This window comes from Globicephala melas, chromosome 16 (genome assembly GCF_963455315.2).
Source record: "Globicephala melas chromosome 16, mGloMel1.2, whole genome shotgun sequence".
NCBI lineage: Eukaryota > Metazoa > Chordata > Mammalia > Artiodactyla > Delphinidae > Globicephala > Globicephala melas.
Window position 1 is genome coordinate 83,552,377 of NC_083329.1, and position 16,530 is coordinate 83,568,906.

The window sequence follows — 16,530 nt, forward strand, 5'->3', positions numbered from 1 at the left end:
TTGTGGTACGCGGGCCTCTCACTGCCGCGGCCTCTCCCGCTGCGGAGCACAGGCTCTGGACGTGCAGGCCCAGCTGCCATGGCTCACGGGCCCAGCCGCTCCGCGGCATGTGGGATCCTCCCGGACAGGGGCATGAACCCGCATCCTCTGCATCGGCAGGCGGACTCCCAACCACTGCGCCACCAGGGAAGCCCCAGTTGACCTTTTTATAATGGGTTTCCCATCTATTCATTAAGTGAACCATTAGGGATTGCAATTTTCTAATTTTGTCATTTCTTTGCATTTTTGGCTGGAATTTTCCTGTACTGAAAACTTTAATTACGAGGTATGATTATTAACCCAAAATCCAGTTCGTACTGGAAAGGCAGATTAAATGCTCTATTTATTTCCCATTAATTCTCTGTTACCAGTGGCTATTGGTGCACTAGCATTCTCCAGTGACGTCTATTGATTTTACTTTTCTTATTCCTTTTCATATATTCAATGTGTTTAAATTAATTGAGTCATTATTCTTTCTATACTAACATGACTTCTGACAGCTGTATAGTAAGCTGTCATCTACATAAAGCTATCCTTTTTTATCTATGTCCTTACAGTTGGACATTTTAGTTTCTTTCTTTCTTTCTTTTTTTTTTTTTACTAGTAATGATCCATTTATTATTGTACCAGGAACTGTGCTGAGCACTTTACATGTGTTGTCTCATCTGATCTTCACAATAATCCTGCGATGCATCACTCTGGATAGTGGCCTATGACATGTTTTCCAAAATGGAATTTTTTGGTCAAGGGGTGAATTTTTAAAGATTACTGACACGCATGGCCAAATTGCCCCCAAAAGCTTCCGCAGTCAATTCTGATACCCACTTCTGGGTTTCAGGTTTCCCTGAGTCCAGGTTGAGGGACCCTGGAGGAAAAATCTCTCAGTGCCTGGTTGGAGGTTCTTTGATTTCTCATCTTCTTCCCTAGGGGGATGCCACTTCTCCCATCCTCTGCCGGCAGACGCAGTCACAGCGGCCTGCCTGGTTTTAAGGGGAGGAGCGTTTGCAGCTGGGGTGAGACCATAGGAGAGAAAACAGGAAGAGTTGAGAGGAGGCCATAGAATGAGCCTGAACACTCTGAGCAGAGCAGCCAGGAAAGGAGCCTGGAGAGACCGTGGCTGGTGAGGTGGAGAGAACAGAGGGAGCATCAGGGGGTGAGAGGAAAGTGTTATAAGGAGTCAGAGTGAGTCAACAGAATTTCCGGAGGGATTAAGCACAGAGTGGGCTGAGCCAGGAGGGAGGGGCCAGAGGTGGCAGGTGTAGGTAATTCTGGCTAGTAGGTTTCTTCTAATTGAAGTAGAGTCAATTTACAATGTTGTGTTAGTTTCAGGTGTATAGCAAAGTAAGTATTTTTCAGGTTGTATTGCATTACAAGTTATAACAAGATATTGGGTATAATTCCTTATGCTATACAGTAAATCCTTGTTTATTTTATGTATAGTAGTTTGTGTCTCTTAATCCTATACTCATAATTTGTCTCTTCCTCCTTCTTGGTAACCATGAGTTTTCCTATGTCTGTGAGTTTGTTATTGTCTTGTAAATAAGTTCATTTGTATCATATTTTATTTTTCTTTGAATTTTATTTTATTTATTTTTGTATACAGCAGGTTCTTAATAGTTATCCATTTTATACATATTAGGGTATATATGTCAATCCCAATCTCCCAATTCATCCCACCACCAGCCTTGTCACTTAATTCCCTTGGTTTCCATACGTTTGTTCTCTACATCTGTGTCTCAATTTCTGCCCTGAAAACCTGTTCATCTGTACCATTTTTCTAGGTTCCACATATATGCGTTAATAAATATTTGTTTTTCTCTTTATGACTTACTTCACTCTCTCTGTATGACAGTCTCTAGATCCATCCACGTCTCTACAAATGACCCAATTTCGTTCCTTTTTATGGCTGAGCAATATTCCATTGTATATATGTACCATACTTTATCCATTCATCTGTCAGTGGGCATTTATGTTGCTTCCATGTCCTGGCTATTGTAACTAGTGTGGCAATGAACATTTGGGTGTATGTGTCTTTTTGCATTATGGTTTTCTCTGGGTGTATGCCCTGTAGTGGGATTGCTGGGTCATATGGTAATTCTATTTTTTTAAGGAACCTCCATACTGTTCTCCATAGTGGCTGTATCAATTTACATTCCCGCCAACAGTGCAAGAGGGTTCTCTTTTCTTTTTTTTTTTCTTTTTTTTTTTTTTGTGGTACGCGGGTCTCTCACTGCTGTGGCCTCTCCCGTTGCGGAGCACAGGCTCCGGATGCACAGGCCCAGCAACCATGGCTCACAGGCCTAGCCGCCCTGCGGCATGTGGGATCTTCCTGGACCGGGGCACGAACCCGTGTCCCATGCATCAGAAGGCGGACTCTCAACAACTGCACCACCAGGGAAGCCCGAGGGTTCCCTTTTCTCCACACCCTCTCCAGCATTTATTGTTTGTAGATTTTCTGATGATGTCTATTCTAACTGGTATGAGATGATACCTCATTGTGGTTTTGATTTGCATTTCTCTAATAATTAGTGATGTTGAGCAGCTTTTCATGTGCTTCTTGGCCATCTGTATATCTTCTTTGGAGAAATGTCTATTTAGGACTTCTGCCCATTTTTGGATTGGGTTGTTTGGTTTTTTAATATTGAGCTGCATTAGCTGTTTATATATTTTGGAGATTAATCCTTTGTCCATTGATTCATTTGCAAATATGTTCTCCCATTCTGAGGGTTGTCTTTTCATCTTGTTTGCACTTTCCTTTGCTGTGCAAAAGCTTTTAAGTTTCATTAGGTCTCATCTGTTTATTCTGGGTTTTATTTCCATTACTCTAGGAGGTGGGTCAAAAAAGATCTTGCTGTGATTTATGTCAAAGAGTGTTCTTCCTATGTTTTCCTCTAAGGGTTTTATAGTGTCCGGTCTTACATTTAGGTCTTTAATCCATTTTGAGTTTATTTTTGTGTATGGTGTTAGGGAGTGTTCTAATTTCATTGTTTTACATGTAGCTGCCCAGTTTTCCCAGCACCACTTATTGAAGAGGCTGTCTTTTCTCCACTGTATATCCTTGCCTCTTTTGTCATAGATTAGTTGACCATAGGTTCGTGGGTTTATCTCTGGGCTTTCTATCCTGTTCCATTGATCTATATTTCTGTTTTTGTGCCAGTACCATATTGTCTTGATTACTGTAGATTTGTAGTATGGTCTGAAGTCAGGGAGTCTGATTCCTCCAGCTCCGTTTTTTTCCCTCAAGACTGCTTTGGCTATTCGGGGTCTTTTGTGTCTCCATACAAATTTTAAGGTTTTTTGTTCTAGTTCTGTAAAAAAAAAATGCCATTGGTAATATGATAGGGATTGCATTGAATCTGTAGATTGCTTTGGGTAGTATAGTCATTTTCTCAATATTGATTCTTCCAATCCAAGAACATGGTATATCTCTCCATTTGTTGGTGTCACCTTTAATTTCTTTCATCAGTGTCTTATAGTTTTCTGCATACATGTCTTTTGTCTCCCTAGGTAGGTTTATTCCTAGGTATATTACTCTTTTTGTTGCAGTGGTAAGTGGGAGTGTTTCCTTAATTTCTCTTTCAGATTTTTCATCATTAATGTATAGGAATGCAAGAGATTTCTGTGCATTAATTTTGTATCCTGCAACTTTACCAAATTCATTGATTAGCTATAGTAATTTTCCGGTACCATCTTTAGGATTCTCTATGTATAGTATCATATCATCTGCAAACAGTGACAGTTTTACTTCTTCTTTTCCAATTTGTATTCCTTTTATCTCTTTTTCTTCTCTGATTGCCATGGCTAGGACTTCCAAAACTATGTTGAATAATAGTGGCAAGAGTGGACATCCTTATCTTGTTCCTGATCTTAGAGGAAATGGTTTCAGTTTTTCACCATTGAGGATGATGTTGACTGTGGGTTTGTCATATATGGCCTTTATTATGTTGAGGTAGGTCCCCTCTATGCCCACTTCCTGGAGAGTTTTTATCATAAATGGGTGTTGAATTTTGTCAAAAGCTTTTTCTGCATCTATTGAGATGATCATATGGTTTTTCTTCTTCAATTTGTTAATATGGTGTATCACATTGATTGATTTGCATATACTGAAGAATCCTTGCATCCCTGCGATAAAACCCACTTGATCATGGTATATGATCCTTTTAATGTGTTGTATTCTGTTTGCTCGTATTCTGTTGAGGATTTTTGCATCTATATTCATCACTGATATTGGTCTGTAATTTTCTTTTTTTGTAGTATGTTTGTCTGGTTTTGGTATCAGGCTGATGGTGGCCTCATAGAATGAGTTTGGGAGTGTTCCTTCCTGTGCAATTTTTTTGGAAGTGTTTGAGAAGGATGGGTGTTAGCTCTTCTGGCAATGTTTGATAGAATTCACCTGTGAAGCCTTCTGGTCCTGGACTTTTGTTTGTTGGAAGATTTTTAATCCCAGTTTCAATTTCATTACCTGTGATTGGTCTGTTCATATTTTCGATTTCTTCCTGGTTTGGTCTTGCAAGGTTGTACCTTTCTAAGAGTTTTTCCATTTCTTCCAGGTTGTCCATTTTATTGGAATAGAGTTGCTTGTAGTAGTCTCTTAGGATGATTTGTATCTCTGTGGTGTCTGTTGTAACTTCTCATGTTTCATTTCTAATTTTATTGATTTGAGTCCTCTGCCTCTGTTTCTTGATGAGTTTGGTTAATGGTTTATCAATTTTGTTTATCTTCTCAAAGAACCAGCTTTTAGTTTTATTGATCTTTGCTATTGTTTTCTTTGTTTTTATTCCATTTATTTCTGCTGTGATCTTTATGACTTCTTTCCTTCTGCTAACTTTCGGTTTTGTTTGGGTCTTCTTTCTCTAGTTCCTTTAGGTGTAAGGTTAGATTGTTTATTTGAGATTTTTCTTGTTTCTTGAGGTAGGCTTGTATAGCTATAAACTTCCCTCTTAGGACTGCTTTTGGTGCATCCCGTAGGTTTTGGATTGTCGTGATTTCATTGTCATTTGTCTCTAGGTATTTTTTGATTTCCTCTGTGATCTCTTGGTTTTTTAGTAACGTATTGTTTAGCCTCCATGTGTTTGTGTTTTTTATGTTTATTTCCTTGTAATTGATTTCTAATCTCATAGCGTTGTGGTCAGAAAAGATGCTTGATATGTATTCAGTTTTCTTAAGTTTACTGAGGCTTGATTTGTGACCCAAGGTGTGATCTATCCTGGAGAATGTTCTGTGTGCACTTGAGAAGAAAGTGTAATGTGCTGTTTTTGGATGGAATGTCGTATAAATATCAATCAAATCTATCTGGTCTATTTTGTCGTTTAAAGCTTGTGTTTCCTTATTAATTTTCTGTTTGGATGATCTGTCCATTGGTGTAAGTGGGGTGTTAAAGTCCCCTATATTATTCTGTTTCTGTCAATTTCCTCTTTATAACTGTTAGCACTTGCCTCTGAATTGAGGTGCTTCTATATTGGGTGCATATATATTTATAATTGTTATGTCTTTTTCTTGGATTGATCCCTTGATCAATTATGTGATATCCTTCCTTGTCTCTTGTAACATTCTTTTTTTAAAGTATTTTATCTGATATTAGTATTGTTACTCCAGCTTTTACTGATTTCCATTTGCATGGAATATGTTTTTCCATCCCCTCACTTTCAGTCTGTATGTGTCCCTAGGTCTGAAGTGAGTCTCATGTAGCCAGCATATATATGGGTCTTTTTTTCGTATCCATTCATCCAATCTATGTATTTTGGTTGGAGCACTTAATCCATTCACGTTTAAGGTAATTATCGATATGTATGTTCCTATTACCATTTTTTAAATTGTTTTGGGCTTGTTTGTGTTAGGTCCTTTTCTTCTCTTGTGTTTCTCACTTAGAGAAGTTCATTTAGCATTTGTTTTAGAGATGGTATGGTGGAACTGTATTCTCTTAGGTATTGCTTGTCTGTAAAGGTTTTGATTTCTCCCTGGAATCTGAATGAGATCCTTGCCGGGTAGAGTAATCTTGGTTGTAGGTTCCTCCCATTTATCCCTTTAAATATGTCATGCCACTCCCTTCTGGCTTGTAGAGTTTCTGCTGAGAAATCAGAGGTTAACCTTATGGGAGTTCCCTTGTATGTTATTTGTCATTTTTCCCTTGCTTCTTTCAATAATTTTTTTTGTCTTTAATTTTTGCCAGTTTGATTAGTATGTGTCTTGGTTGTTTCTCCTTGTGTTTATCCTGTATGGGACTCTGTGCACTTCCTGGACTTGGGTGGCTATTTCCTTACCCATGTTAGGGAAGTTTTCGACTATAATCTCTTCAAATATTTTCTTGGGTCCTTTCTCTCTCTTCTCCTTCTGGGACCCCCATTATGCAAATGTTGTTGTGTTTAATGTTGTCCCAGAGGTCTCTTAGAGTGTCTTCATTTCTTTTCATTCTTTTTCTTTATTCTGTTCTGCAGCAGTAAATTCCACCATTCTGTCTTCCAGGTCACTTATCCATTTTTCTGCCTCAGTTATTCTGCTATTGATTCCTTCTAGTGTAGTTTTCATTTCAGTTATTGTATTGTTCATCTCTGTTTGTTTGTTCTTTAATTCTTCTAGGTCTTTGTTAAACATTTCTTGTACCTTCTCGATCTTTGCCTCCATTGTTTTTCCGAGGTCGTGGATAATCTTCACTATCATTCTGAATTTTTTTCTGGAAGGTTGCCTATCTCCACTTCATTTAGTTGTTTTTCTGGGGTTTTATCTTGTTCTTTCATCTGGTACATAGCCCTCTGCCTTTTCATCTTGTCTCCCTTTCTGTGAGTATGGTTTTTCTTCCACAGGCTGTAGGGCTGTAGTTCTTCTTGATTCTGCTGTCTGTCCTCTGGTGGTTGAGGCTCTCTACGACGCTTGGGCAGGTTTCCTGATGGGAGTGACTGGTGGTGGCTAGAGCTGTGTGTTGCTCTGGTGAGCAGAGCTCAGTAAAACTTTAATCCTCTTGACTGCTGATGGGTGGGTCTGGGTTCCCTCCCTGTTGGTTGTTTGGCCTGAGGTGACCCAACACTGGAGCCTACCTGGGCTCTTTGGTGGGGCTAATGGCAGACTCTGGGAGTGCTCCCGCCAAGGAGTACTTCTCAGAACTTCTGTTCCAGTGTCCTTGTCCCCATGGTGAGCCGCAGCCACCCCCCACCTCTGCAGGAGACCCTCCAACACTAGCAGGTAGGTCTGGTTCAGTCTCCTATGGAGTCACTGCTCCTTCCTCTGAGTCCCAGTGCATACATTACTTTGTCTGTGCCCTCCAACAGTAGAGTCTCTGTTTCCCCCAGTTCTGTTGAAGTCCTGCAATCAAATCCCACTAGCCTTCAAAGTCTGATTCTCTAGGAATTCCTCCTCCCGTTGTCGGACCCCCAGGTTGGGAAGACTGATGTGGGGCTTAGAACCTGCACTCCAGTGGGTGGGCTTCTGTAGTTAAGTTTTCTCCAGTTTGTGAGTCACCCACCCAGCAGTTATGGAGTTTGATTTCACTGTGGTTGTGCCCCTCCTACCGTCTTGTTGTGGCTTCTCCTTTGTCTTTGGATGTGGGGTATCTTTTTTGGTGAGTTCCAGCGTCTTCCTGTTGATGATTGTTCAGCAGTTAGTTGTGATTCCAGTGCTCTCACAAGAGGGAGTGAGAGCACGTCCTTCTACTCCGTCATCTTGAACCAAATCCCCTATATCGTATTTTAGATTCTACATATAAGTGATATCATATGGTGTTTGTCTTTTTCTTTCTGACTTACTTCGCTTACTATGATAATCTGTGTCCATCCATGTAGCTGCAAATGGCATTATTTCATTCTTTATGGCAAAATAATATTCCATTGTATATATGTCGCAATGGAACATTACTTGGAATATTCCAAGTAATTCCAATAATACTTGAATGGAATACCACATCATCTTTATCTATTCATCTGTTGATGGACATTTAGGTTGCTTTCATATCTTCGCTATCGTAAATAGTGGTGCTATGAACTTTGGGGTGCATATATTTTTGAAACATTTTTTTGGAGATTTGCCCAGCAGTGGAATTGGTAAGTCATATGGTAGTTCTATTTTTAATTTTTTGAGAAACATCCATAGTGCTTTTTGTTGTTACTGCACCAATTTACATTCCCACCCACAAAGTATGAAGGTTCCCTTTTCTCCACATCCTCTTCAACATTTGTTATTTGTATACTTTGTGATGATATACCTGGCAGTTTTGATGTGAAAGTAAACCAAGAAATGGGACAGTAGCTGGAGGTGGGGAATGATGTGGGCTCATGGAGATTTTTTTTACAGTTTAAGCATGTATTTGTGATTCTGGAATCGTCCAGTCTAGAAGGGCGTGTTCATGATTCAGAGAGAGAAGGAACAATTAAAGAGTGAAGTTCCATGCATGCAACAAGGAATTAGATCCAGGACACAGAGGGAAGAACTTGCTTTTGTCTGGATCAGGGTGTCCACCGTGAAGCGTAGGCAGAGGAGGGTGCAGGTGTGGGTGTTCTGCATATACAGTTTGTCCCAGATCCTTGCATTTTCTCAGTAAATTATTTGAGAGGGTCATCATCTCCTCATTGGAAAGAGTGGGATGAGGGGGGCGACTGGAAGCTGAGTCGAGAATGCAGAGCAGGGTTGGGCCTGATAGACGTTTATAGTCAAGATAGTAAAGTGAGAACAGGCAGCGTGTGTGTCTTTCTTCTGTGGTGTTGAGGTGCTCAGGTGCAGGCGGAGGGAAGGGTGGGCCAGGCTGGAGTGTGTGTGAGTTTCCAGGCTGACGTGACAGAGGGAGAGGGAAGTGGGGGCCTGGTTGTGGTGTGGTGGTGGAGCCTGGGATCGACCGGCATGGGTGGCAGTAACCATGTAACTGTGACTGATTCAGGCCCATGTGGAGGATGAAGGTTTACTGGAGATTCTAGAGGCAGAGCCGAAAGAGTCATGTTGGGGATTAGATGTCCACACACTGGTTCACTGGTGACCTGCTCTGGGCCAGGCCTCCCTTGAGGTTCTGGGTGAAAGTGGTGAACAGACACCAGCATCTGCTGAAATGGAGCTGACACTCCGTGAGGGGGAGTGGCCCACGGGCTCGCAGGAGCTCAGGACCCAGCTCTGGAGGCTGAAGGGAATAATGGGACAGGGTGGTAGGTGCTGTTTTAGGGAGGGTGGGGGAAGTGACAGTTGAGAAGAGATGTGGGTCAGTGAGAAAGTGTTGGTCATGCAAGTCCCGGGGCAGAGTGCTCTGGTGCGGGAGCGCTGGGTGGTGCCCAGGGAGATGCAAGAGGCAGCGGGAGGTGGGCCTTGTGTCACAGCCTCAGCCCGAGGGGGACAGGGAGCCCTGAGGGCTGAGTGAACTTGGACGCGGGCCTGGCGCAGGCGGCCCAGCCGGGGGATGGACGGGCCGGGTCCTGCGGGGTGAAGGCAGGACTCACGGTCACGGGTGAGTTACCTCCATGAGCGTTGGTGACGATGATGATGGGGTCGAGGGGAGACCAGGGTGTTGAGTGAGGAGGTGGAGGGCTTAGTGAGGGATGGAAGGGCCAGAAGGAGTGGACGCTGCAGGAATAGGGCCGGCGGGAGTGTCAAGGGCGCTGAGTGTTTGGAGGAGTCACATCGTTTGAAAGTGCTTGTGGAATCAAGAAGTCACCCCCACTCCCTGTCCCTAAGCGTGTGGGATTGGACGTGACATATTCATCCCAGAGGCCTGTGAGAGGAAGGCCTGGGGCATCCGGGCTGCTGTGAAGGCAGGGAGGTGAGGGCAGGGCTCCCAGCCCAGGGCGAGTTTGCCACCAGGGGGATACTCAGGGCTGTTAGAGCTGGAAGTGCTGCCCAGGGGGAGGTGCTCTGGTGAAAGGTGTTCGCCCTCAGGGCACAAAGCTCTGGGGCTGTGCTTCCATGCTGCTCCCCTACCACAGTCATAAGGTTTTGGCTTGATGAACACATACACGTTCATTCACTCTGGGACACACACACGCGAGATCCTGTCTCCCTGTTTTACGTCGTATACAAGATTGAGTTGTAGGAAAGAACTATTTAGCTTTCTGGCCATTTGCAGAGCTACTGTAAGATGGTCTGCATAAGATGGGTTTACTGTTATGACAATCACTTGAGAACTGAGGGATGTGGTTTCCTAGGTGTGTGGGTCCAGTTAGGTGCAGGCAAACTTAAGTTATGTAGGAAAAGGAGTTCAGTTTCCCCTCAGAAAATGTCCTGGGAGACCTGCAAATGCTCTCTAGTGACCCACAGGAACAGAGAAAACAGAGAGCCTCTTTTGCCCTGCTTTGTCATTCTACGTATGAGAGGTAGATTTTGAATTTAGTTTTATTTTACAAACATAGGAAGAGGCACTAAAATTGCATGGAAACCATCCTGCAAGAACTGAACATGTATACGTTTGAAATTTAGATGTGACTGATGTGTAGAGTGAGGGCTGGCCCTGCACAACCCCAAGCTGAGAATGCTTTTTACATTTTTAAAAGTTGTTCAAAACCAAGCCAAACCAAAGAAGAATGTGTAGCAGAGACCTTCGTTGGCCCTTAAAGCCTAAAATATTTTCTATTTGGTCCTTTGCAGTGAAAGTTTGCTGACCCCTGGTCTAGACCAATATTTCATTTCCAGTTCTGACCATGATGTGAATGAGTCTTTATCACAGAATCATAACATTGTATTCATTCAGAATTCCTGAAAGTGTTCATTGGTTCTTCTGTGCTAGTGGACAGGTCTGCAGGATGTATGCTGGCTGTCAGAGAGTTCATGTTATGGTGAGGGGGGTAGACATTAAACAAATAATTAACTAAAGTAATTAATGACAAAGAGGAACTCTGAAGGGAGCCGGGAGAGTGCAGAAGGGGGTCACTGGGAGCTTTTCTGGATACGGGACTTTACTCTAAATTTGAAGACTGAACCTGCTGATAGAGGAAGGGCCGGAGCAGCGGGAACTGAGTGACTCTGGAGACTTCCTGTTTCCTCCACTGTAGATGATTAGTGCAGAAGCCAGCAAAACCACTCTCTGAAGGATAGTGAGTTGAGAGTCAGACAGATGAGGGGCTGGCCTGCGGCTCTCGGCTCTGGGTGACCAGTGAGAGCAGACGCCGGGTTACCCCCTCATCGCTCTGCTCTCCCCACGGCCGGGACTCAGAGCCACAGGACCAGGTGGGCCTGGGCCGCAGCCAACGCTCTCGTCTCCATGTGCCTCTCTTCTCTTGTCTCTCTTTGGGAAGTAATAGAAACCTCAAGTGTAGACCTACCCTAGAGTGATGTTTCTGAGGCTCATATGAGAAGATGTTGAGTTTCTGTCACTCTCCTCTTCAGGGAGGCATTTTCTGTGGGCCAGCCCTGTCCCCTTCCAGTGGCTGGTGCCTGCCTCCCTGCCCACCCCGTTCCTGCCCCCCGACAGCCACCCCTCAGACTGTGAGGCAGCCACTGACATTTCTTAGCCTAAATGGTGACTACTGGCTGCCTCCTCAGAGAGCCACCGGCCGGTTGACAAAGAGTGGAAGGAGGATTTCCAGTGAAACCCAAAAGGCTGGGTCTTCTTCAGATGGAAGAGGATGTAGGTCCCATCACGTGTCCCATTCTCTTTGGAGGCGGGGAGGTATTGTGGGGATGGGAGAGCGACCCAGATCTGTCCTTTCCCATGTGGTACCCAGGGCCACCTGCAGAGTATTCCCTGTGCACGGCAAAGCCTTGGCAACAGTGCTACCCCAGCTGTGTTTGTCGGCCCCTCCTCCGGGAGTCTGAGCCAGGACACCTGCCAGTGCACCTGCTTAACGACCATGTCTCCCCTGCAGGGCGAACTCTGCTGGAGAAGCTGTTCAACCAGCAGGAGAACGGGCCTCCAGAAGAAGCAGAGAAGTTCTGCTCGCGGATCATAGCCATGGGTCTCCTTCTTCCTTTCGGTGACTGCTTCAGGGAGCCGTGTGGTCAGGATGCCCAGTCCAGCTCAGCTCCGTTTGATGTAAGTAGGAGAACTCACAGAACTCAATGGCTGTGAAGCAGATTGCAGTGGAAACAGCAGCTCTGATGTGTGTCTACCTATCGCCCTGTAATTTAAAGACCCGCATGGGATGCAGGCCTTCCTGCCCCTGCCACTCAACAGCTTAGCACATCTGTTTCCTTTATGGCTAGGGTATTCTTAAGTATACTTGCCAAACCTCCTTTTCTTAACAGATGGCCACTCTTGGCAGTTTTCTAGCCTGCTTTAACCAGTGATGGTTTTTAAGTTGCTCTGAGTCAGTATTTCTGACTTAGCTGGTCATGTACATACCTTCAGAAGCAGCTCTGAGGGCAGGGGCTTTGTTCCCAGAAGGCAGCAGGTTTATGCGGGCTTTGGAGCACTATTCCTGTGAGTTCATGGCTCATCCAGGTACTAACTGTTGACATGAAGCAGCACCGTCTGCTTCCTCCCCAGCTCCCACTCACCAAGAGGGTTAATACTTCAGAACAGTCATTCTCAAGCTGTTTGATAACTCATAACAAATAAGAGCACAGCTGGGTTGTTGCTTCCAAACCAGAGTATTGCTCATCTTTCTCATGTATGTGGTACGTGTGCGACCCTGGGGGTTGTAATGAGCAGACTTTTTCATGAGGAAAGTGGAGTCTGCTTGGCTCCCTGTGTGGAGCTCGGAGTGTATGAGGCAGTGTACAGGTCTCATCCTTGTAGGTTGGTTACATCTGTGCCCGGCTTCTGACCGCACTCCTTCTCCTCTGTGTGTGCGCGACTGAAAGAGGGGTTTGAAGATGATGGAAATGAGCCCTGGCTGAGATCAAGAAGTGATAGTAAATAACAAAACGTCCATATGCGCCTGTTTTTCTTCTTCCTATTCTTTACCCATCACAACTGTGGTCTCCCTTCAGTATTAGGAAAATAAACCACATAAAATATTATGAGATCTTCCTGATACTTCTCATGTGGAAGAAGATTCCCTGGGATGTACTGTGACTTGTGAAGCTTCCTTCTTAAGATCAACTGATCTATCTGTCTATCTGTCTATCTATCTATCATCTATCTATCCATCCATCTATCAATCGTCTATCTGTCTGTCCATCTATCCATTCATGACATTGCAGCTAACCACTGCTCGGTAGATCTTTTTCTTCTATGAGAAAAATTGGATAATTAAATTTTCCCTCCCTTTTCCTTTTTGAAATGTGTGTTATTACAGGTACAGAACCTGGGGACAGTTGTGAGCTAAGAGCTTTATTGAGCTGTGTTCTAGGAGATACATCAGTTTGCAACTAGGAATTAGAAGCATTATGGGACAGACAGAGGCAAACACTAGCTGTGCCTCACACTTGCTTTTGGATTAAAACTATTCCCAAGTTGACTGCATTTTCTTCCCTTAAAGCTCAGAAATAAAGTCTTATCAGTCAATAAATGTGGAATTGGAGTAAACTGAAAAGAATAGAATAACCCTTTTCCTCCTTTTTTAAAAAATTACTGAACTAGCTGTTTCTTACCTCCTACCTCCTCCATTCTTGTGTTAGAGAGACTAGTAACCCCTCCCGGCCTTGTCATTTTGGGGGGCAGCCGTCTATGGCATAGAGAGTGACAAGCAAAATGAATGCAGTCCCTTAATATCGTATGAAATAATTCTCTCAGAGTGGGGAATTTCTTTTGCAAGTTTGTGCGGTTGCATTTTCTCACTTTATTCATTGGCTCTGTGCTACCTTTCTACTTCCATGCCAAACCTAACACAAAACAAGTAGGAAACATTCTTCCAGATACTTAAATGGCAGTTCAACAGCAGAAATGTGCATTTATTGTATGCATAATTGAGGATTTTCTGCAAAGCTCAGAAGAGCTAACAGTGCAGGGAGTTATGCAAACTGAGGCATTAGTGAGGGAAGGGGGAGGAATGCACTTTGTGTAGGGAGAGCAGTTTCTGATAATCAGCCTTGCTGCTGGTTGCCAGAAAGTTGCTGCTAGGAGGATTTTTCACCAACAGTTCTCTTGAGGACAGTTGCCCTTTGAGACACCACAGGAATAAGCTCATGACAGGTCCTCTTCCCACCCCTAATTTTGCTCCCTTCCCTGAGAGCATCCCCCTTTATCTCCGTCCACACGGAATTAGAGCCCCAGAGTTTGATCTGGAGATCTTTTTCATGCACTTTATGGATTGGCCTACTTCAGTCAACCCTCTTGATTCAGTTCCATGTTATTTTATACATTTTTAGGGCCTAACATTTTGCTTTAGAGATGCTATAGAAAATGTGAAAGAATTTCACATTTTCTCTCACATTTTAACTTGGTTAAAACTTCAAGAATACTGAAAAGCAAATAGTTTTGAGTGATAATGTTCATTCATTCATTCACAAATGTTTACTGACTGCACTCTCTATGCCAGGCAGTGTTCTAGGCTCCAGAGATGTATTAGTGAGCAAGAGAACTAAGATTCCGGTTCTCCGTATTTACATCCTGTTCACAGTGGAGCCAGATGGAGAAAACACAAACATGTAGTGGAGGTAATGGACTTACATCAGATTCTGATAAGTGCTGTGAAGGAAGTGAACCTGTGGAATATGGTCAGTGAAGAGGAGGTGGGGAGAGTGTAGAAGGAAGCCCGGCATGTAATGTCAGGAGCCCTGAGGGGAGGTCAGAGGGAAGGTCCCCCCAGGAGCCCAGAGGCAAGTGCAAGTGCCCCGGGGTAGCGCAGACACGGCCTGAGGACGGAAAGGACTACAGAGCCAGGACGTTCAGGGTCTTGAAAGCCATGGAAGGATAATGCGTTTTTTTAAGTGGGAGCTTTTAGAGGGTTGTGCAAGGGAAGAGCGTGTTTGTTTTGTGCTGCGCGTGGCTTATGGGACCTGGCCTTGGGTGCTGTTCCAGGGGCTGAAGCAGGAGCTGGAACAGCAGGGGGGCTGCCGCAGGAGCCGAGCGAGAGCCAGTGGAGGAGACAGAGGGGGTGGTGGGTGTGGGAGGGGTCCTGCCCTGCTGGTGGAGCTAATGGGACCTCCGGGGCTTAGACGAGGGGGGCGATGGAAAAGGGAATCAAAGATGCTGGTGCTGGTCAAAGGTGCTGGTCTTAAGTGTCTGGTGTGTGTTTGCGCCGTTTACCGAGGCCGAGAAGATAGGCCGGTTTTAGGAGGAAAGTATTGTAAGGACAGAACCGGTGTTCATTATGTACTTTTCTTGAATAAAATTCTGTTTATTTAGAAAACTAATAACCTAGCATATCACCTGATGAACAATAGGTTTTGCTTTCTGCTGAGTGGAACGTCATTGACTTAAGGCCGTGACACTTAACCTTTCTTCAGCCACTGAAAAGGGCTGACAGCCCTTTTCATAGTCACATTTTCTCAAATCAGAAAGAAAGATTGAGCTCCTTTAATAGCCCAGTAGCATTGCCATTATCCTCACCTTTGCTTTTTGCTTTGTTTGTTTCTTTGTGTTTTATATCTCAAATAAAATTCTAATCTAGAGCAATTCTGAAGATAGCAAGGGAAAATATAGGAATAATCCTCCTGCCTGCAGCTTGGTAACATGCGTTGTTGAGTTGTGGATTGTGTTCTTTGTGGTCTGAGGAAAGACTTTCTTCTTTTGGAACCTGTTTTACTCATCTGTCAGGTGCGAGGGAAACTCTCTCTTGAAATATTTAGCGTGGTTTCTAAATCCTTAGAAATAGCAAAGCATTCACTATTGTGACACACCACATACTTGAAGTTTTGGGCCACTGCCCTGCTACCTGTGGACAAGGCATCTCAGCCTGCTGCCCACCACGGACCCTGGCTCATTGCCCCTTAGGTGTGGACGGAGGTCATTTTGCCAGAGTACATTCAGGATATGGTCCCTTAAGACTCCTTCTCCTTAGAATGCTTTATTCAAATTGAGACCCTTTTTCTGGGTCATATTCATCAGCAGCTGTTTTCAGCAAACCACAATTATCTTACGTAATTGTTGATTATCCATTAGCAAGCTCTTCTAGGATTTCTCCAGTCATAACTATGTCAGGTATCACATAATCTCTTTACATGACAAAAAATAAAGCAAGTATACATGGCCCAAGGATTTTGGCAGGATTATATGGTTTTAGCTCCCTAATCCTTTAAAACAGATCTTAAACGTCTTTCTAGTAGAATATTTTTGGATGGGCTGTTTTGGGTTTGGCAGATCTGCTGATTTTGGTAAATATGTAGTGATCCCCATGTTTTCCGCATGGGTGGAAGCCTTTGGTGTGTGTATACGGACATAGGTTTGGAGGAGTATATTCTTGAGGCTAGAATTACAGAGCAGGGAGACGTGAAGATCCAGGCCAGAAAGGAATAAGAGAAACGTGATCTTGAACCTGTTGAAAAATGTCATAAATCAACACCAAGAGCAGCCACTTCCAGAAACCGAATGAAATGCAATCTCCTCACTGTCATCTGTAGCCAAAATGGAGACTTCAGTGACAAACAGAAATGATCATTTGTATTTAAATTCTTTTTTTTTTTCAGAGCAAGAAGAATACTTAGATGCTGTTTAGTCAAACCCACACGAATATTTTCCTGAGGAGCAATAAAAGCTATGACAATGTC

At 43.7% G+C, this 16,530-nt stretch overlaps 1 protein-coding gene across 2 annotated transcripts in view; it reads left to right on the forward strand.

Annotated features, from left to right (window-relative positions):
- The window catches only part of FMN2 (formin 2), a 310,405-nt gene that overhangs the window by 23,309 nt on the left and 270,566 nt on the right, over positions 1 to 16,530 (forward strand). For both annotated transcript variants that reach the window (XM_060286264.1, XM_060286265.1), the window contains exon 2: positions 11,805 to 11,971. In XM_060286264.1, the coding sequence (XP_060142247.1) occupies positions 11,805 to 11,971 (167 nt within the window). The remainder of the gene's footprint in view (positions 1 to 11,804; positions 11,972 to 16,530) is intronic.